This window comes from Aulonocara sp. 'chitande type north' Nkhata Bay, linkage group LG10 (assembly GCF_057382095.1).
Source record: "Aulonocara sp. 'chitande type north' Nkhata Bay isolate Kocher_YH1m ecotype deep benthic linkage group LG10, A_spYH_male_GT1.1, whole genome shotgun sequence".
NCBI classification, from domain to species: domain Eukaryota; kingdom Metazoa; phylum Chordata; class Actinopteri; order Cichliformes; family Cichlidae; genus Aulonocara; species Aulonocara sp. 'chitande type north' Nkhata Bay.
This window is the reverse complement of record NC_141353.1, coordinates 25,268,984-25,291,120: the sequence shown is the minus strand read 5'-3', so window position 1 is coordinate 25,291,120 and position 22,137 is coordinate 25,268,984. Positions and strand designations below refer to the sequence as shown.

The window sequence follows — 22,137 nt, the reverse complement described above, 5'->3', positions numbered from 1 at the left end:
GCATTTCAATGTAAATGCAGCAACTTAGGCAAAACACGGTCAGCTCATTAGAGATCCCCTGCTTGTTTGCAATCATCAAATGCTTGCTGAGGTAACGTGACTGAACACAAACAGGAAGTCTGTGTAGCTGACTGACAGGTGTTCAGACTGTCAACCTGCCTCTTGAGCCATCTACCTAAATCTCCATTACTGCACTGCTAAACTGAGAACACTGAGCCAGTACACATAATGAGGGGAAGTGAAGCAGCGACGCATGAAAATGCTCAAAATATCGAATACTTCTAAGAGTCAGCCATCTCTTCTGTGCTTCCCATGGACAGCCACCAAGGGGCTCAGTGTCATTTGGAGGTGAGAGCAGCATGAGCCCACCACTGAAAATATTACTTTTATTCAATGGCTGTGATATGATTGACAGCCTCGAATTGCTTTGCCCACGACCTTGGAGAACTGGTGCTCAGACTGAAGTTAGCACTTTGTGTGCATTTGAAACTGTGGACTTTGCAGTCAAGCCTCATACTGATGGAGATAATCGCCTCTGCTTCATGTTTTAAACTCAACAGCGTATATTCAGATACAATAAATGTAACAACAGTGAGTGCTGGCATTTCTCATGATGTTCTAATGACTAGGTGAGAGACACAGCGTGATGCTGGCACCATATAGACTATTTAAACTGATTCAATTCTATCTGCTGTTAATTATTTGGCATGTACACTTATGCTGACTCATTAACTCATATCATTTTATCAAATGTCTCCCCTTTTCTCTCTATGCTGTTCCTCACCATCTCAACCAGTAACAACAGAGGCCAAATAGGCTGGTGAGACTCATCCTGTTAAAATAGATTTTTTTTTTTTTCCATCAATTGCTTGCAGTGGTCTCTTTAAAATTCTGGGAGTTTACTTTATAATATAAAGCACTTTGAGATGGCCTTGTTGTGAACTAATGCTATATATACTCTCTGATCATTTTATTAGATACACCTTACTAGAACCAGCTGGGACTCCCTTTGACTTAATTCTTCATGGCACAGATTCAACAAAGGTGCTGGAAACATTCCTCAGAGATGTCGGTCCACATCAACATGACAGCATCACACAGTTGCTGCACATTGTTAGCTACACATCCATGATGGGAATTTGCCATTCCAACACTTACCAGTCTCAAATTGGATTGAGATCTTGAGACTGTAGAGGCCATTTGACTGCAGTGAACTTATTATCATGTTCAAATAATCCATCTGAGATTATCTGAGCTTTGTGATGTAACACATTGTCCTTCTGGAAGGAGAGATCAGAAGATGGGTAGACTGTGTACAGACTGAGGCCCCAAGTGTGCCATGAAAATATTCCCCATACCATGATGCCACCACTAGGGCTGGGAATCGTCACTGATTTCTAGAATCGATTCGATTCCGATTCACAAGGTCCCGAATCGATTCGATCCACGATTCGATTCAATTCGATTCGATTTTGAATCAGTCCGAAATATTATTATATGAACCATAATATATATAAAATTATGATAATTCACCTTGTATATGTACTGTCAAAAGAACCCTCTAAGCCTTGTGAATGAATTACATAAATTTCAAAATTAAGAACAGATACTAAAGCAGTTAAATAATGTAATTTTTAATTAACATTAGTATATATATTTTTTCATACATACATTTCAAGTGGATCAGGGATCCAGTGCAAATAGAACACATCTTTTGTAAACATCAGTAAAACCTCAGAGAAATAGTTTTGCTGTTAGTGTCTCACACAGCTTTTCTGAAATCCACTATTGTGTTTTGGAGACACACAGTATAACACAGCATGTACAAGTGAACTGACAGAAACTGACCGATCAGAAAATGAAAAACTGCCTTTTAAAATACTTCAAAAAATGAAAACATATTGAACAGTATTGTAAAACCTCTGTGAAACTAATGCAATTTAGCCTTATTTATAACTACCCTCTCACTTCTTTGAGACTGTAAGGTTTTTCTGCAAGAAGAGAAGCTGGTCTACATGTTGTGGAGTCAGGCAGCTCCTTTGTGCGGTAACAATGTCACCAGCAGTTGAAAACACTCGTTCAGAAGGAACACTGGTCCCAGGTATGGAAAGATACTGCTTTGCTTGTAGAGCCAAGAGAGGATACTCCCTTTCATGGTCCCTCCACCAGATCAAAGGATCCTCAGAAAGTGCAACAGGCTCAACGTCCCTGTATCGATTCACTTCTTCCTTTGCCTTCTGAGTTGGTGTTTTCTGTGGTGCTGTGGTTTTTGTTGAGTAGGCTGGCCCAAGGAGAAAAATTAATGCAGAGTCCTTTGACCTCTTAATTGGAGGGGCATAATCCACTTCATCAACACCACCAAGAGAGATGTCAGGGACAGTTTCCTCAGATGTGTCACCATCAGACTGTCGCTGTAGAAAAATGAAAACTTAATTAATAAAGAAATTACTATTTATATTCTAACTCGAGTAGTGCAAAAAAACCAAGAATTTTTTGTTTTTGTTTCTGTAACTCACAATAGCTGTGTCCACGTTCTCCAAACCTGCTGCTTCCAACACCAACTGAGAGAATGTGTTGTTACAGGTCTCTTTGGACAAGAATGGCAGGGCCTTAAAGCGAGGATCTAATGCTGATGCAATGTAGAGCTTGTCCTTTAGGGCCACATATCTTGAAAAGAGATTTTGCACATTTAACTCAGTTTATTATGTTGGATATACATGTGCATGGTTACATACTCATGCAAGATCAGAAACATTAATATACGACTTTGTTTCCATAATTTATATATAAACATCTATAGATAGATAGATATAAAATCAAAAGGCCTATTACTAGACAAGAGGGCTTAACTAACATTTTTTATAATATATAGATTTTTTCACTATAATAAGAATTTTCATGTAATACATGCATCCATACAGTTACACTCATTCATGGCATATACACACAATTCATAAACATACCTTGACTTCAAGTTGTCGTATACAGCAGTCTTGAGGTCTTTAATCAGTGAGGAGTCATGAGAGACACTGATCATCTTCTCCAGCAGCTGTGCATGCAGAGGTGCAATGATGGAAAGGGTCGGGGACTTTTCTTCAGACATAACCAGTGTGGCTGCTTTCAGCGGCTTCAAAGCTTTCACTATATCTTCTCCATCAGTTATGTCAGCCTCTGTAAGACTACAGAGATTACTGTCACTTCTCCTCACTTCAGGTGAGAGTAGAGCTGCAGAGATTGCTGGTTGTTGCTCTAGGAAGCGTTCCAGCATCTCCAATGTGCTGTTCCATCTGGTCACCCCATCAGTCACCAGCTTATGGGCAGGTAGATTCAGTATCTTTTGCTTCTCTTTAAGCTTGCGACTTGCAACAGTGCTGCGATGAAAAAAGGATGCTATGCGTCTCACTCGGCCAAGCAGCTGAGCAACAGCTGGAACTTTCAGTCCTGCTTGTGAAGCTAAATTGAGTGTGTGGGCAAAACAACCAATGTGCAACCAGCCCGTTATTTCTACAGCTCGCACCATATTTGCAGCATTGTCAGTTACGATGACTGGATTTTTGTTTGTAAGCTCCCATTCTTCGATTGCTTTGAACATAATTTCAGATAAATTAGCTGCTGTGTGGCTTGCTTCGGTGGTTCTTGTCTGTAAGACATGAGACACGAGTCTCCACTCCTGGTCGATATGGTGTGAGGTGATAGTCAGGTAGTTATCTGTTGCTCTGGATGTCCAGCTGTCACAGGTTATAGCGACTCTCTCTGCTGACTTGAGTGAGGCTGTAACATCGTGTTTCACTTTTTCATACATGTTTGGGATTACCACTTCACTCAAATGTTTGCGTGATGGTAAAACATAGCGTGGTTCTAGCGTATTAATGAGGTTTTGGAAGCCATCATTTTCAACAACGCTGTACGGACGTATATCTTTACATATGAAAGTTGCCACAGACTGGGTTATTTTTTGGGCACGTGGAGAAGTGGATGCCAACTTCATTGCAAATGCCTTTTCGAGTGAGCGTTGCTTGGTGTCGGCCGTTTTTGCTAGCGGGATATCTGGATGATGCCTCGTTAAATGATTTCTGAGATTTGTGGTATTTCCACAGTGCTTTACCTCCATTTTGCACATCTTACATACGGCTTTGCTTTTGTCCGGCTCTTCACTGTCTTCACAGTTCTTAAATCCAAAGTGTTGCCAGACATCTGCCTTTAGGCTCGGTGGCACATTCCCGGGAGTAGCCATGATGGTTCATGCATCCAGGTCACTTAACTCTCGCGTGACTTCCTCATGTTAACCGCTTGCAAGTTTCATACGCGGCAAACTACATATGTATAAAAAAAAATCGATTTCCGGATTTAATGAATCGATATCGTTTTATTCCAGTTAGAATCGATTTTAATCGATGAATCGATTTTTTAAACCCACCCCTAGCCACCACCACAAACCATGAACTGTTGATACAAGGTAGGATGGATCCATGCTTTCATGTTGTTTACACCATATCCTAACCCTAATATCCAAATGTCACAGAAGAACTTGAGATTCATCAGAGCAGTTGACATTTTTCCTGTGCAAACCATAGCCTCAGTCTCCTGTCCTTAGCTGACACGAGTGGCACCTAATGTGTTCTGTAGCTCATCTGCTTTGATGTTCAATGTGGTTGAATGTGTATATTCAGAGAAACTCTTCTAATACCTTAGTTGTATTTTCAGACCATTCCCTGTAAACCCTGGAGATGGTTGTGCAGGAAAATCCCAGTAGATCATCAGTTTCTGAAATACTCCGACCTACCTGTTGGTAGCAACAACCTTTCCTCCCCACTCTGATGCTTGTTTTGAACATTAGCAGCTCATCTTGATTACATGTCTACATGAATAAATAAACTGAGTTGGCCATTTAATTGGTGGATTATCTGGATGGATTGTGGATCATTTTAATAACGAGCGGATAAACGTGTGTCTTACAAAGCTGCAGCTGAGTGTGAATACAATTTAACAAGTTGTGCTAGCATTGTGCATAAAGTATTATGTTGTATGCTAAGGATTCTGACATTGTGTCTAGTCCACACCCTTCAGCTTACTAAATATTTTGAAATAGACGTTCATTCTGTGTCTTAAAGTTCATGTTATAATTTTACACAGCAGGGATGGTGAAACAGCTAATACAGTTCAGATTACTTTTGTAAAATGACAAGACAAAACACCAAAAGTGGCAGATTAATTATCTGCCCAACTAATAGTTTCAGCTGAAAGTGGAAAATGAGAAGCAAAAACTGTCATTTAGAGATCAAAATAAAAACAGCTTCTGAAAAGCTATATTTTTGTGATAAGCAACAGTTTGAAAAAGCTGTTTTGTTTGTTTTGTGATAAACATGTGATCTATGGACAACTTCAAAGAAGGACACTTTGAAAGTACTTTGTAAAAGTAAAGCTGTTTAAGACATCACTGTTTTAGGTTACAGGAGTAACCCCAAGTGTCAGTCAGCATGAAGAACATTTTGTCTTTCCAGTTTCTCCTACAAAAGATTGTGAAGCCATCTGTAACATGATTTTATTGTCACAAGCTGGTAGAAAATCATCTGTCACAGATACGAGAGCCTGAAGCAAAAGAGCTCTCCCCTCTGTGTTCTGAGCCCCGCCTACAAAACACACACAGGTGCTAAAATGAATCAATGCTGAGCCCCAGCTTTACATGTGAATCAAGCTCTGCCCTTTCCAGGTGATGTCACTCTGCTTAATTCATGCCAGATTTTCTAAAGCCCCAAAACACAGCCCGAATAAGAGCAGGAGTCTAAAAATACTGAACCATGATTCCAAATCTGAGATCCATACCAAACTGGGACTTTTGTGTTGTACCACTACTATGTATTTCATTATAAACTCACAACTGCAAAAGAATATAAGTCTTGATATCCGTGCTTGACTCTCTGTGTTAATGTGTATTCGGTTTCTTTTGACATTGCTTTCTTTCCTCTTCACCCTCATTTACCCTTCTCCCCTTTCTTCCTCTCTCCTTCTGATGCCACATGCAGACAAAACAAACACTTCAAGACGTGTGTGTGTGTGTGTGTGTGTGTGTGTGTGTGTGTGTGTGTGTGTGTGTGTGTGTGTGTGTGTGTGTGTGTGTGTTGCGAAAACATCTATCCTCATGAGAAAATGTCCCAAAGGTCTTAGCCAAGTGAATGTGGGCTGATGAGGTGAAAGTAATCTAAAGGGTGCTCATAGCTGCAGAGGTGGCATGAAACCCAAACACAGACACACACACACACACAAACGCAGTCTCTCTCTCTCTGATGGGAAATCGTATCATCTCACACCCATTGAGGCATATGGGCCTTTCCAGAGACCAGCGTTGCTCCAAAGGGAGTGAAACTATCAAATGAGTTGAACCTCCACTGAGAGAAGGAGGTCGCTGCCTTTCTTTTCTTTCTTTTTTTTGCAATCTTCCATCCATTTCTCTCAGGGGTCAGTAATTGAGCGTCAGAAAGTGAAGAAATTGCCACAAGTATTAACAGTCACAAAAAAGCTTCATTTTTTTTTCAGTTATATATGAACTGGGGAAAAAGCCAACTGGGAACAGATGAGCAGGCCAGAAGGTGGTTTTATGTCTTTCCATGTTTGTACAAAACAATTGTTGTGTGTGTTTGTGTGTGTGTGTGTGTGGGGGGGGGGGGGGGGCTGGCAGCCATTTCCCTTGTCATATGGTTGTGTTGGTAAAGATGCTCTCGCTGGTCCCTGAGCTGGTTTCCAAATGTAGAGCAAAGCCTCTCCTGACACACAGCTGCTGCTTGGTGGCTAAGTGAAACTTGTTTTCAACTTCAAGGACAAGGTGACCCTGTGCCACTGATGCTAAAAGGAAAAAATTGAGAGCATCTGATCTTCTGGGGATATTACACAAGACAAACAGGCATCCTCCGATCAGCAGTGCAACAAAGAAAGGTGTTTGATGCAGTGTGAAGATATGGGAAAACCTGCAGTTGTTGATATTGTACATTGCAAGGTGACCACATTGTGCACAACGAGAAGTAGAACATTATGCAGAGTTTTTAAATGCATTGTTAAAATGCATTAATCTATACTCCAGCCAACACCGAGCTGGCTGCTTTGTTAGCCTTCCCCGTATAGAGAGAATAACCCGACGGACCAGTTGCAGGAACCAAAACATGCTAGGTAAGAGTGTTTTAATCTCATGATTCATATAATAGTGATGACGGATTTTTAGGCTAATAGTTAGGCTAACACACTTACCTCTCATCTTTTCTTTCCTCACAAAACCGATAGATCCTCCACTTCTTTTATATGTGCTTTTGCAGCAATTTTCTTATAGCTGGTGTTTTCTTAAGCTGCAGCCTGTTTGGCCTCTCAGGGCCACCGTAGCATTTCCTAGTTGTGCAATTCTTACTAAAATGATCCCAACTGGTGTGAAAGATTTTAAGGTTTTCCATTTTTCCCATTCTCTACCTCTCAACCATGTTTCATGAAATTCCTCTCAGTAGTTTCTGTGTAATCTGGCCTTCATGCTTGGCTAGACTTGACTTAATGCAAGTCATTTTGGAAATAGAAACAACACAACACCACAACTACTAGAATCTCTCTTTGTTCTGGCTCAAACCAAGTATAGGGGACAGAGGTGGGTGGATCAATCCAAATATCGATAGTATTGACACCAACACTGGTACTGGTATGAGATCGATATTAGCACAATCTGATCAACACATTGTTTCTATCCTCTGAGTTCAGAATGTAGCCCACTGAACTGTGTAAAAAAAAAAAAAAATCATAAATTAGAGCCACATTAACCTTCCAGCTCTCTGAAAACAGTTTAAAAACACATGTAAAGCTGAAAGGTGTGTTTAGTTGTGTTAACTAATTGTTGTAGAAAGTTCAAATTAAAAAAATAAAAAATCTGTGACTTAGTGGTCCTTAAAACTTTTGGAGAATTTGCAGATTGATGATGATTCATCTCCCCGCGTTTCCTTGGTATCAGATTGATTCCAAAATTTGCATGATTGCACACCACTAATAGGTGAACTCAGAGGTTTTGCAGCTTTTTGTGGTTCACAGACAGTAGTGACTGATGGTGCATTCTGCCAGGCCTGCTGACCAATCGCAGCAGACTGGGCATTACAGGAGGAAGGGTTTAGAAAGACCAGAGTATTCAAACTTAATAAAATCATCCGCTATTAAATCAGCATAAAAGGGGAACCTTAACACTGAGATAATCGTTCTACAGGAAGTAGTAGTCATACAAATTTGTACTCTAAGAGAGAACTTGAACATTGTGATCACAGTATCAACAATTTATTATCTCTAAATCTAAGATAAAAGTTGGAAAGTAGATTTATTATGTATTTTGAATCTAGGAAAGAGATGTATTAAGATTCACCATTTTCACTTATCCATTTTTAGAAGAACGATTTCATTTTGCTTTATCCATCCCTGGGTTTGCTGATATATTCATAGAAAACAATAAGTGTTCTTTCGAATGCATACAATCTGAATCTTGGCAATTTCTTTCCTCTGGCTTTGCTGCATCTACAGAAATGTAATCTTTGTGTCTGTATTAAAATTCATGAGGAAAGATAAGAGGAGACTTTCATTGGCGTGGGATTTCAAAGCTGGTTGTTCCAGGCAAAGGCAAAACATTTCCTGTACCACTCTCTAGGATCACATTTGAGGTCAGAAAAGTGGGGTCAGTAAGATTAGGGATCCTAGCACATGATTCACTGGATTTCATGTTGCTCTCCACTTTTACATTTGAACTTTCGTAACATGTTGCACCATTAACATTAACCATTCGTGATCATTTTTCCCAGAGAGTTTTCTCAAAGCACAAAATGGCTCACAGCAAAAGGATAACCAAGTTTTCTCGTGGATCATTTTGAAACCTGCTATCAGGTTTTAGTATGGATTGTGATTGATTCTTGTGCGCATTACCTTCTTCTTTATAAAGGTCTTAGTGCTTTGGAAACCTTAAAGCATTAGGCCCAGCGGAGCCTTCCAAAAGCATCATCTGGTCATCTTTGCTTTGCCATCTTCTGTTGTGCCTCTGTGGAAGCCTCAAGGACAGTCTGACTTATCTGGAGGGGAGAATAGATGTAGAAACTCTGCAAGGGTAAACAGCAGAATGAAAATGGTCTTACCTGCTGTAAGTTGTGCACTCTCACGTCCACTTAATATCCAGTATTTATTTATTGATTTATAGATTGATAGATATTCTTATTTTTTTATTTATTTTTACATCTGTATAGCCTGAAAGGTTATTTCTGCAAGAGGAAATGTGGTCTGACAAATTTTCCTTAATATGGATTTTGACTAAAGGGAAAAAGAAAAAGACTGGTTTAAATATTACCACAGGAATTCACAATACCACTTTAATTTTCATCATTACTATTATGCACAATATGGCCAGAATGTTGTGTTTATGTATGTGTTTATTTCTCTGGGTAATGCAGAATCTTGACAGATCACATTTTCTTCCACTGCAGCTGAGCCAGCTCGAGTTTTGCTGCTGTGCGATGCTACGCTGGCACTGCACAGGAAGCTAAAGATCACTGTGGCCTTACTGCTCCAAAGTCATGTTCAGCCAGTCCTGTTATGATTTGTACACATTGCAGAGAAAACAAGCGCAGATAGCTGAGCACACATTTTTAATGGAGAGAAATTGCAGTGTTAATTAGATACAAATACCGAACCCTAGGTGAAAAATAAAGCCATTAGAGTTGGGCAGCAGGACACTTGTTAAACAGTTAATTGTGAAGAGCAGTTTTCTACTGCAGAATATTTTTTATAAGCTTTTCTGGCATTTCCATCAGCTCTATTGGAAAGGAACATGCACGTCCATGACAGACTTGTTGCCACATGCTCATTACCGAACAGCTGCACTTATTATCCACATTAAATTATGTATACAATGTAACAAGCATAATTGCATAAAAAAAATTAAACCAAATAAAACTGGAAATATAGTTTTGGGGGGGTTCATAGTAATAAAGGGCAGTTTTGCCTTCTACTCTGACTATATGGATTTTCCATTGTGCAAGAAAAGAATGGCCACAGTTTGACACTTCTCCTTATCTCAATGAAAAACTAATCAGTTGCAGGTGCCTGCACTCTTTGTCAACAGTGTACACTTGTGCCATTGGCGCACCTACTGCTAATTAATAGAGAAGACAGACGTGAAGTGCCATGGTCCTCTCTGTTTTAAGTGTATCTCATGCTGTCACTAGAAATTTGTTTTGTAGCGGGGCTAGACTCTGACTGCATGTTTCCTGACAAGGCTTCAGGTGCCTGGTTTCTAAGCACCAGCTGGTCACTTATTAGCTCTGGCATGCATTGGAAGTGCTATTGATGCACAGTTAATGGAGAAAAACATCCCCAACTCCTGAGCCCATTTTCTCAGTCAATAGCCAGACCTGGCAGAGAGTTTCAACTACAGGTTACGTCAGTTAAGCCTTGAAACTGATGTGGAAAATATTGGAATCTGGAATATCTGAAATAAAAAATGTAGTGAGTTATGAAACAGATATATGGGGGTAGCTTATATCAACAAAATTGCCCATAAAAGTTCCAGTTATACATGTGAATATGAATATATAGTTTTATTCAGAAGGGATGCTGGAAGAAAAACTATCACTCAACCGGCTGATGGTTTCTGAGGCCTCCCAGCAATTTACAATCATCAGTAAACCCCTCATGTATGGCGACAAGCCTTTGGCGGTGACTAAAAGAACAATTTCACAGACAAGCAGCTAAGATGATATTTATCGATGGGGTAGCTGGTCTAACTATGAGACAGAGTGAGAGAGTTCATTAATTTGGGAAGCCCTAGATATCAAGCCACTGCTCTTGTATAATGAAAAGGAACCAGTTAAATTTGGGTAAACACCAGGGATTCTCCCCCCGCTGCCTCCCTCTGAAAGTATTCCAGGAGGGACAATTAGGAAGGAAAACTGAGGAAGAATGGAACTCTGTGGAGTAGGAGTGTTTGGGGATCACTCAGCAGGTCTTGGAAGAAAAACATTTGGCTTACACACCACTGAATCCTAACCACAATATGCAACTACAGGCAAATAAGCAAGAAGCACAATAATCTAAACTAATGGATGGACTAATGGCTTTGTTTGTTGTTAGTATATACTGCAGTGTACATATGACAGAATTATACACTAAACTAAGATAATACAAAAAGGCCAAAATTTCATCTTTACAAAATATCATTCCACAAGATGTGCCTCAGGAAAAACTAAGGATAAAGTGTTGAACATAAAATTGATAAACTGGACACAAGTCAGATCAAAGAACAATGTCCCCTTCTGCTCGGAAAACAATCTATTTGCCAAATTTGAATTAAACATATTTCAGGAGGACTGAAGACTTGAACTAAGAAAAATGCATTCTTGCAGATCACAAAATGTTTTTCAAGTATCAACAATATACAAATTTATATATGTCTGCAAATAGGTTCCCCCTTTTTTGCTCTTCAAAGAGACACAGGGCTCAAAATATCAAGTAAACAAATGTAAGTCATGTGAGGATAATCATTTGTAGTGAGGGGATAGGTCACGCCGCAGACAGACAAAAAAAAAAAAAAATCAGACTGCTCCTTTAATTGCACTTAAAATACAATCTGATTTGTCTTGGTGTGTGGTAGATGGGCAGATAGGTTTCCATAGGGATGTGGAATAGGCAACCCCAAGAGTGCTTTTGAATTTTCCTCATACCTAAATTTCCCACAATTAAGTTGCTTCCATCTTGTACCTTTACCACTTTATTTTAGGTTTCCATTTCTCCTGCAATCAAACATAATTCCAGTTTGTAACAAGCTGCCTCTCTGGGGTTTTCACCTGTCATTTTGGCTTTTGATTAGAATGACCACTTATTTTATTAGCCAGGCGTATACTTATATTCAAGTTGACGTTACTGAAGAAGCTTTCACATTTCACCTCTGTAAAGCTGACCTCCATCTTCCTCTGTAACACACACTAACAGCTCTGTGGCCTGCTGAGATGAAGGATGACTATGACAGTAGTGGTCTCGGGTGTTTCCTATGCTCTACTGTCGTTGAACAAAAATGCTGCAGAGATAAATAGCAGCGAAGAAAACCACAAATGCATGCATCTGTCAGACAACTGCAAGTTAGTTTTTGTGCATACCCAAGAAAGATGACAAAGGATTAAAGAAAAACACAGAATCACAATAAGGTTGAAGACCTCTGTCATTCTCCATCACTTTTTCACACAAGCTGTCCTTTATTCTCATTGTTAGTGAGCTAAATTCTCACACAAACCTCTGATGTAACAGAACATGTAAATATACTTTTCCTTGGGAAAAAATAGATCTTTCAAAAAAAGTTACATTATTACTGTTATTAATCTTTTTCCACCATGTCTATCTTCTTTGTTATGTTTTTCAAGCCTCTCCTAGTTAACCTCTCCCCCCCCCATTACTCTCTCTTTCTTACAGTTAGACCCTCATTTTCCTGCTGTCTTGTCTTCCTGAACTCCCCATCTCTCGCTCTCACCTCCCATTCTCTGTGTGATGACAGCAGTTTGCCAGTCGAACAGCTGTGCTCACCTGCCAAGCCGAAAACAAAGTGACAGTCTTGGCACCACGAGGTGGTGGGAAAGAGACCGGGTCTCTCACATTCTGCTTCCTCGTTATATAGAAGACGGAAACAAACATCCGTGTGTACTTAAAACTTTGTGTCTACGAATTACGTGTGTGGATTTTTAACTCCTCTCCCAAGTGTCTTTCTTCCATTTCTGCTGGTGATGATCAGCGTAACTGTGCTCCTCTGCTATTTTTTTTTTAATGCATACATAAGCACACATTTTTTGTGCACACAGCTGTATACAACAGTTGTATGCTATGTAGCATTTGTGGTAAAGTAAGCAATTGTGCCACAATGCAACAGTTCCCATCCTCTGTTTAGCAATATCTGTTCCTTTAAACGGAAGAAGAAGAACTTTTTCTCAAATGCTGCCAAAAAGTCATCTGCACTGGCCCACTGCAAACTAGACGAGGCCTCCCGCTGTTTCCGTCGTTTGATCTCGCCGGACCCACTTTGGTAGTGACAGGCGTATTTCAATAATGCAGGTGGTGCAGAGTGTGGAGCTGTTGCAGGGGATTGTGAACTGCGCTACAGTGGTGATGGTGTGGTACTACATGTGCATAATTGTGCGAAGAATTTTTCTCAGAAGTTACAACTTTGGTTTCCTAAAGGGAAAAAAAATTGACAAAGGAGAGAGCAAGCCCTCTTTAATTAATTAAATCAACCGCATGGAAGGGGCAATAAAACTACTGCCAATTTCTATTTAAGCGTCATGCTTAAAAATATATCCTCGTCGTCTCTTTTCGAATGGTTTTAAGGATGAGCTTTCCTCCTCTCTATTAGATTTAGTTTTATTTTTTCAATTTAAAAAAAACAACTCACCCATTTTCTCCTAATTGGCAGATCTACAGTGATGCAACACAGCCTGACCTCACCACCTGAATAGAATACAGCTATTAATCGTTGTAGCACCAAATCAGAGTCAGTCAAAAAAAAAAAAAAATATATATATATATATATATAAAGGTGGGGAGCATCATAATGCAAGCTTTTTTTTTTTATGAATAGTGGGTACTTGAAAAACACACACTCCTGTAGCATCTTGTGTTTGAGTTTCAAAGTACCTCCTCCTCTGAGTGAGTTTTACTGGCGGTCTATTCTGTCTGGCACAATTCATAACCTGCCAGTTAAAATTTGATTAGGGGAAGTCTGGGAAAGATGAAACCCTGCTGTGTGTTCTCTTGGTTCTGGAAAATAAACTGGCAATCAAATTATGCCGGCAGATATTTGTGAACTACTTACTCTAATATGTCTAGAAAGACATTCATTTGAATTATTCAAAGCATTTTGAATAACTTCAGTAATAAAGCCTGGGAAAATAGCTCCTACACTCTGACACATCTAAGATTCTCTCTTTTTTTTTGCTACTGAGAGCTGAATATTGTATTAGCTAAGGCGACAGGTAGCGCATTTATTTTTATTAAAACTTGGGATGGCTTCAGAAATGAATTGTCGCCCAAAAAAAAAACTCTTCCCATGGGATACCTCTACAGTGCGTTCAACCGCTTCTGAGCTGTTGGGCATCAAAGACGTAATTCAAATTTTGATAAACGGTCATCTCATGTTCACATTTACACTTCTTGTTGTGTGAAAGAACAAAGCTATCATAATTAAAATGAAAATAACAATGGCACGTGTGTTGTTATCCAACAAATGAGACAGGTGAGTTGTCACATGTCAGATGTCAGTCTTACAATTAAATGAGTCAACCAAAGCAACTAAAAACATATTGTACTGCAAATGTTTGTAAAAATCTAATTTGAAATTAAACATAATTAACAGGTTAGGTGATCTCATTGTCAGCCGACATCATCTGATGGCTTAGCTGATACCCTTCTAAGCATCCTACTAGCAAAATTGATGTGCACCTGCAAGCCACTTTGCAACCCACCTACTAGTTTCTCTTCATCTTGTTTTATCTGACTTAATTAATAACATGCTTTTTTTCCAATAAGAGTACATTTATGCTTCTGTCTTACGTCTACGCTGTAGGCACATCATAACCTTTTCTAATACCTTATGCCATCACATGACTTGTAGCTTCCTAGAAACTCCATATCTTATCCACACAGTCTGCACAGATAGAAATGCCAGCAATGGTATCAGCTGCTTGTGTACATTGTAGGCTGTATGTAGATGAAGCTTTTGCTGTGTGTGCTATTGCTATTTATGGAGGACTTCCTGTAGTTAGGATTAATTTAGACAGTCACTATTACATTAATCTGCTTTAACTGTGGTTAAAGCTTCCCTAACTTTACATGAAGGTAAATAAAACATAAGCCAAGCAACTGAACATAAGCATACTGAAACAAACATCGAGCAACTCTGTATGCCAGGACATACAGAACTACAGTATGTGGCAGACAAGCAGATGGATGGCTTAGCCTCTTTCCTGTATTCCTGTATGTATTTAATAAAATAAGAAGCAAATACATACTTTGAAACAACACAACAATAAGGATTTAGTACTCCTGTCCCCAGATAAATTAACTGAGTTTTTCAATATAAAAACAGCTCATGGCAACTTTTAAAACTGTGCTCCGTCTCTGCTTTTATGTTCCTTAACTTTAAAATCACTGCTGCAGATTAACTATTTAATGCAAAACTTCAGCTTCAAGTTTATTACTGCAGAAAAAAATGCTCATCAGCCATCACAATTGACAGGTTACTGTAATGTGTGAACTGTAGAAAGATATGTTTTCCTGTTATTGGTTGGCTGTATGGTACAAATTAATAAGAAGTACAATCCACTAAGAAAAACAAACCAGACCCCAGACCTTGAGCACAGTTTGGATCAATATTTGCATAGCCTTCCTTCTATTTATATAGAGCAGAAATTAATGCTGAATATCTGCCTCACCCTATCCCTGTATCCTCTTCTGTCACACCAAACCTCTATATGTCATTACCCACTACATCCATGAACCTCCTATGAGGTCTTACTCTTTTTCTCCTTCTGACATCCTTTGCCCAGTGTATCCAGGACTGCTCCAAAGCTTCTCAGCCTTGACTCTTGTTTGCCAAACAGCTCAAGCTGAGTTTTCCCTCTGATGTACTCATTTCTAATCATGTCCAGTCTGCTCACTTGCTTTTATTTTTTGCTGCTATCCTTCTGTCCATTGCTTTGGATGGTAGACCTGAGTACTTGTACTCCCTGCATTTATGCCATGCTCAAAACATGAAAGGGACACGCGTGGAAAAGTTGCATTAATGCATGGAAAAATTGCTTTACCAGCAGGGGGGAAATAATATATTTAAAGCCATGAAGTCAGTAGTGAGCAAAAGACGAAGTACAATCCAGGGTCTTTAATCACCGTAAACAATTAAGCTAGGTTGCTAATGTGTATATACTTGTAAATGTGTTAATAATGTCTGTTTAAACACTTTCCTGTGATCATTTTAGTAGGGGTGCAACGATATTCGTATCGATATTGAACCGTTCGATACAGTGCTTTCGGTTCGGTACGCATATGTATCGAACAATACAAAATTTGTAATTTATTTTATCAACTTTCCTTCTGACGATGCTGTCTGTGTGGAGCACTCAGTGAATCTGCGTTCGACTACTCCGCCTAGGCTCGACAGTGCAGCCTAGGCGGAGTAGTCGAATGCAGATTCACTGAGCGCTCAACACAGACAGCATCATCAGAAGGAAGAGCGCAGGGCAAGCTAGCGAGACAGAAGTTAAGCTCTCCTTGCAACATGGACCTCCCCCACCCTCATTCAGATCTGGCGTTTGGAATTATTTTGGTTTTCATGTGACGTATGACCCTGAAGGTAAGCGAGTCATGGACTAAAGTAAAACAGTATTTTGGATGTGCCATGCAATGCTCAATTACAGTGGGGCAAAAAAGTATTTAGTCAGCCACCGATTGTGCAAGTTCCCCCACTTAAAATAATGACAGAGGTCAGTAATTTGCACCAGAGGTACACTTCAACTGTGAGAGACAGAATGTGAAAAAAAAATCCATGAATCCACATGGTAGGATTTGTAAAGAATTTATTCGTAAATTAGGGTGGAAAATAAGTATTTGGTCACCTCAAACAAGGAAAATCTCTGGCTCTCACAGACCTGTAACGTCTTCTGTAAGACGCTTTTCTGTCCCCCACTCGTTACCTGTATGAATGGCACCTGTTTGAACCCATCATCTGTATAAAAGACACCTGTCCACAGCCTCAAACAGTCAGACTCCAAACCCCGCCATGGCCAAGACCAAAGAGCTCTCGAAGGACACCAGGAAAAGTATTGTAGACCTGCACCAGACTGGGAAGAGTGAATCTACAATAGGCAAGCAGCTTGGTGTGAAAAAATCAACTGTGGGAGCAATCATCAGAAAATGGAAGACATACAAGACCACTGATAATCTCCCTCGATCTGGGGCTCCAAGCAAAATCTCATCCCGTGGGGTCAAAATGATCATGAGAACGGTGAGCAAAGATCCCAGAACCACACGGGGGGACCTGGTGAATGACCTGCAGAGAGCTGGGACCAAAGTAACAAAGGTCACCATCAGTAACACACTACAACGGCAGGGAATCAAATCCCGCAGTGCCAGACGTGTTCCGCTGCTGAAGCCAGTGCATGTCCAGGCCCGTCTGAAGTTTGCCAGAGAGCACATGGATGATACAGCAGAGGATTGGGAGAATGTCATGTGGTCAGATGAAACCAAAGTAGAACTTTTTGGTATAAACTCAACTCGTCGTGTTTGGAGGAAGAAGAATACTGAGTTGCATCCCAAGAACACCATACCTACTGTGAAGCATGGGGGTGGAAACATCATGCTATGGGGCTGTTTTTCTGCCAAGGGGACAGGACGACTGATCCGTGTTAAGGACAGAATGAATGGGGCCATGTATCGTGAGATTTTGAGCCAAAACCTCCTTCCATCAGTGAGAACTTTGAAGATGAAACGAGGCTGGGTCTTCCAACATGACAATGATCCAAAACACACCGCCCGGGCAACAAAGGAGTGGCTCCGTAAGAAGCATTTGAAAGTCCTGGAGTGGCCTAGCCAGTCTCCAGACCTCAACCCCATAGAAAATCTGTGGCGGGAGTTGAAAGTCCGTGTTGCTCGGCGACAGCCCCAAAACATCACTGCTCTCGAGAAGATCTGCATGGAGGAATGGGCCAAAATACCAGCTACTGTGTGTGCAAACCTGGTAAAGACCTATAGTAAACGTTTGACCTCTGTTATTGCCAACAAAGGTTATGTTACAAAGTATTGAGTTGTATTTTTGTTATTGACCAAATACTTATTTTCCACCCTGATTTACGAATAAATTCTTTACAAATCCTACCATGTGGATTCATGGATTTTTTTTTCACATTCTGTCTCTCACAGTTGAAGTGTACCTCTGGTACAAATTACTGACCTCTGTCATCATTTTAGGTGGGGGAACTTGCACAATCGGTGGCTGACTAAATACTTTTTTGCCCCACTGTACATGGGTGGGACCTAGTGTGTTAGCGCAGTTAGCTCGTTACCGTGTTGGCCATCTAGCCCCATGCACGGGGCGATCGGCGGTAGCTCGTTAACGGAGATTTGCCGTGTTGTGGCTTTAAGGTCATTTCAACGAGATTAACCTGAAAGCACTAGTGGGAACACAACAAATATGACTGCACATTTACGCCGACATCATCCTAGTGCAAAGACAAGTGGAAGCAGAAAAAAAACAAGCAAGCATGCTACTAACTTTAGCCGAGTCATTTAGACAGCTGTTAGCACATGATTCTCCTTATATGTTTAATATGCTGCTGAGAATATAGCCCAGAAGAAGCGGATAGTATAGCTTTTATTTTGGAAAGAGACATTTCTCTGTAATAAACTCTTTTCCAAAGATGAGTGATTCCTCAATCAGATACAGGGCTCGCAATATAGCTAGCCCGACGTCCTGGGGCTAGCGATTTTTTTCAGTCGGGCTACCAAAATCTATCTCTGCCCTGCCCGTCAGGCTATTGTAGGAAGGAAAAATATATGTCAATGCTTTTGCATTCTTTCAGAAATGTAGCTGGGTAATTATGTCATTGGCATCGGTGAGCCACTGTCAATATGTGACATATTGAAATCGCGTTTGAATTTGCGCTTGTTTTTTTGCTTTCACTTTGCAATCGTGTGAACTGTGTATAGAGAGCGACAGCACTGATCTGTGAGTGATGATAATTTGTGCACCAATTCCTCTGACATCGTCTTATTAATCGTTAGCTTACTATGCAAACATGACAAGTGAAATCTCCCGCAGCTTAAACATGTGAGAGGTTGATCGCGCAGAGAATCGCTGAGCTTATGTGAGTGAGTGTGTAAAAGCAGCAGGATATATATTTGACTACGATGACCTGGATGACTGAGAACCTTCACAGACAGATATATATTTTAGTTCTGCTGAGCCAAATAAGACAGGTCAGGGTGAAGAAGTGACAGCCAAAGAAAAGCTTACCACAAAACGGAGAAGTTATGACAAATCAGACTATAAGGCAAAAAGAAAGTGCAGCTTTATGGTTTCATGGACAAAAGAATTTCTGTGGCTGCAATATGACGAGCTAAATAACCAGGGCTGCACATAAATGGTCCGCAGGTGCGCATTCGCTGTCAAAATAAAAACACGCACAAGGGTTAGGGTTAAATTTAAAAACTGTACTTTTGAGTTAAAATATATATTTATAATTTTAATAAATGACAAATTAAAAAGTCATGAACATTTTTTTTGTATCGAAAAAATATCGAACTGTGACACCAAAGTATCGAACCGAACCGAACCGTGAATTTTGTGTATCGTTGCACCCCTACATTTTAGTGTTCGCTTGAAATAAAAAAAATCTCCCTCTGCTGTTATTGCAACTTACCTCAACTTCTGCCTGTGTGTAGATTTCACAATTTGGAGAGGCAAAGCGTGAAATGGACACGGTGGACCAACGTGTCTATTACACGCTTTGCCGTGATATCTGGTTGCCTCATTTGTCAACTCATTCATCGCCATTGCAAACTAAAAGATGGAGTCCCACCACCACTTTGAAGCCACCTGTCACTCTAACTGTACCCCTCACCCCTGTCTCATGCATGTACTGCACCACCAAATGTATGCATATATGTGGAAAATCAAGCTGTTTTTGTTACATCTGTGTGCTACGTTACAAATGTTTTCTTCACCCTGTGCATACTTGTTTCAGATCATTTCTGTTTCCTACATCATATTTTTCTTTAATTGTTTAATTTCTTGTTTTCTAGAATATTTTAGAAGTGGATAAATCAGTGATGTATGTATGTTTGTAACCAGAGCTGAAACTGACTGATATACAAGTAAATATTGTTACATGGATAGATTCACTACGTTTATAGCAAGTGCCTTTCTTTTTTATAGCACAATGTTTTATTAAAAAAAAAAAAAAAAAAAAACAAAAAAAAAAAACAGTGACAAAAATGACTAAAATAAGAGAAATGTTACAACTTCATCAGACTGTACCCTCTTCTAACCTCCGTTCCACTCTAACATTCAATCTAGGTTTCTAATAAAGACCTCTCCTGATACAAAACATGCTAATCTCAGACCTTGTGTACTGGTAACTACCTTTGTGATTCATTTATAACAAGACTGTCAGCTCTGTGGAATACACTACAAGCCTGACAATGCCTCAACCTTTCCAATTCAAGGTCATGGTTTAATTTCCCTTTCCACGGCCCCATGAGCATTCTAGTATTTGCTTCATGGCTCCATTTTAAAAGGCTGCAAAGATTTTTTTTTTTAAGGGAGCAGAAACGCATCTATACGAGGTGTGTAATGAGCACATGTCATCTGGAGATTTCTACAGTCTGGATCACTGGTTCAACCTTCTCTGGTACACTCTGATCAAAACCATTAAATCTACAGCCATAAAAAATTATGAACTTCTTACAAATGTCACACACAAACAAAATATTGATTGGTTGGAAATGTCACATAAGACCAGAAGACAAGAGAGGTGGCAAAGTGGAAAAAAGTTGCTGTTATTTTTTATATCTTTTACGAAACAGATATATTTCTATAGAAGATAAGCATTCACTAAAAAAAAAGGGGGGGAAACAGAAGGTTTAACAAATGCAATTTTACCAGGGTGTATGGATAAATTGGCTGAGCAACAGAGAATATAATCCTTTAGGTAGTACAGCTGGGGTTATTAATCTGATGTAGGTGATTCCAAGTAAAGCTAAACCCTTAACAGCTCAGCCTTAATACTCCTGAGGGTTAAGGTCAGTTACTGCCTGGAAATTCAAACAGTAGAAGTGTAGGAGGATCTATCTTTGATCCCACAGTTCACAAATGTCAGATTTACAAGCAAGGAAAAACACTTTGATGAAAAATATTACAATAACAAGAGCAAGTGAAGGAGACTTGACCCAAATAGGGAGTGAAGAGGTCACTCAGATCAGAGAGCTGAAGGTCAGATAAAAGAAGGTGGATCCTAAACAGGGTCAGGGAATATTTGTAAGCTATACAGCAATTAATGCTGAAGTACCCTTGAGAAAAGTCAGTTCCTAAGTATGCTTGTACTGTACAGACCCAAGTGAAGAATTTAAGCAGGGCACTGCTAAACAACAACTTTCCTCAGCCTGAGATAAACAGGGAGGTGAACAGAGAATAAACATATTTTTGCCAACCTGTCCTGGGTGGACAATGCATTTCACCCATTGTTAGCTGAGACCCTAAAAAGGTGGATGTATTCAAATTTAAAGCCTAGTCCACTCCAGTCATTTAGTACTTTAGAGTGCGCATGAGTTTCACTACACAGTTGCTGTTGCAGTACAGACAGAGCCAGCCTCCCACAGGATTCTGGTAATTGAGCAGTCCAACTGTCGCACAGGAGTTTTCATAACCAGCAAAAGAAATACCCATGCATGTACATGCAGGCGCATTACAATAATCTTATTCTGTAAAATGTTCCCTAAACTGTTTGTGTTATCTCACAGAATTGAGACATATACTGCAGACTGTTTGTGTCCCAATACAAAAACATCTGCATGCAAAAATCCCTAAGGATTAAAATGACATTAAATCTAAAGTGTGTTTGCATTTTAATTAGCAAACCACTTCTTTAAGGCCTGAAAATACATTTAATATATTAACCAGTGGCGGCTAGTAGTGATATTGGGTGGGTGGGCTAACAAATGCATTATAGAGTTCACACTACTAGCAGCAGCATCACATCCTTGATACCACATTACAGCCACAAGACCTTGTCAAAGCAACACTAACAAAACCATATAGAGGAATACTCAGAATGCCAGTCACACACACTCTCACACGCCTTTTGACTAGTTGTTTTTATACACATTAACACATGCCTTTTTTTGTTTTTACAAAAACAAAATATGCAAGAAGGAAGAATGACAGCTGAATGATCAGAATGCCAGAAAAATCTATTCAAGTTCTGTTGATGCAGCCACGGATGTACTTAAAAATGTAAAATCTGCCAATAGACTACAATTGCAATATCACTACTATACAACATACCGACTCAAACGACACTTCACCAATAAAAGGAGTTGGTATCCACAGACAAA

At 39.8% G+C, this 22,137-nt stretch overlaps 1 protein-coding gene and 1 long non-coding RNA gene across 2 annotated transcripts in view; both read right to left on the bottom strand.

The window, feature by feature from the left end:
• Positions 1-22,137, bottom strand: part of LOC147320981 (uncharacterized) — a 76,513-nt gene that overhangs the window by 53,364 nt on the left and 1,012 nt on the right. The window lies entirely within an intron of this gene.
• Positions 1,539-4,414, bottom strand: LOC147320982 (E3 SUMO-protein ligase ZBED1-like). The gene is made up of 3 exons (XM_086307537.1): positions 2,964-4,414; positions 2,517-2,667; positions 1,539-2,411 (listed from the first exon to the last, which is right to left on the bottom strand). The coding sequence occupies exons 1-3, from the start codon at positions 4,232-4,234 to the stop codon at positions 1,965-1,967; spliced, it is 1,869 nt and encodes a 622-aa protein (XP_086163663.1). The 5' UTR covers positions 4,235-4,414; the 3' UTR covers positions 1,539-1,964.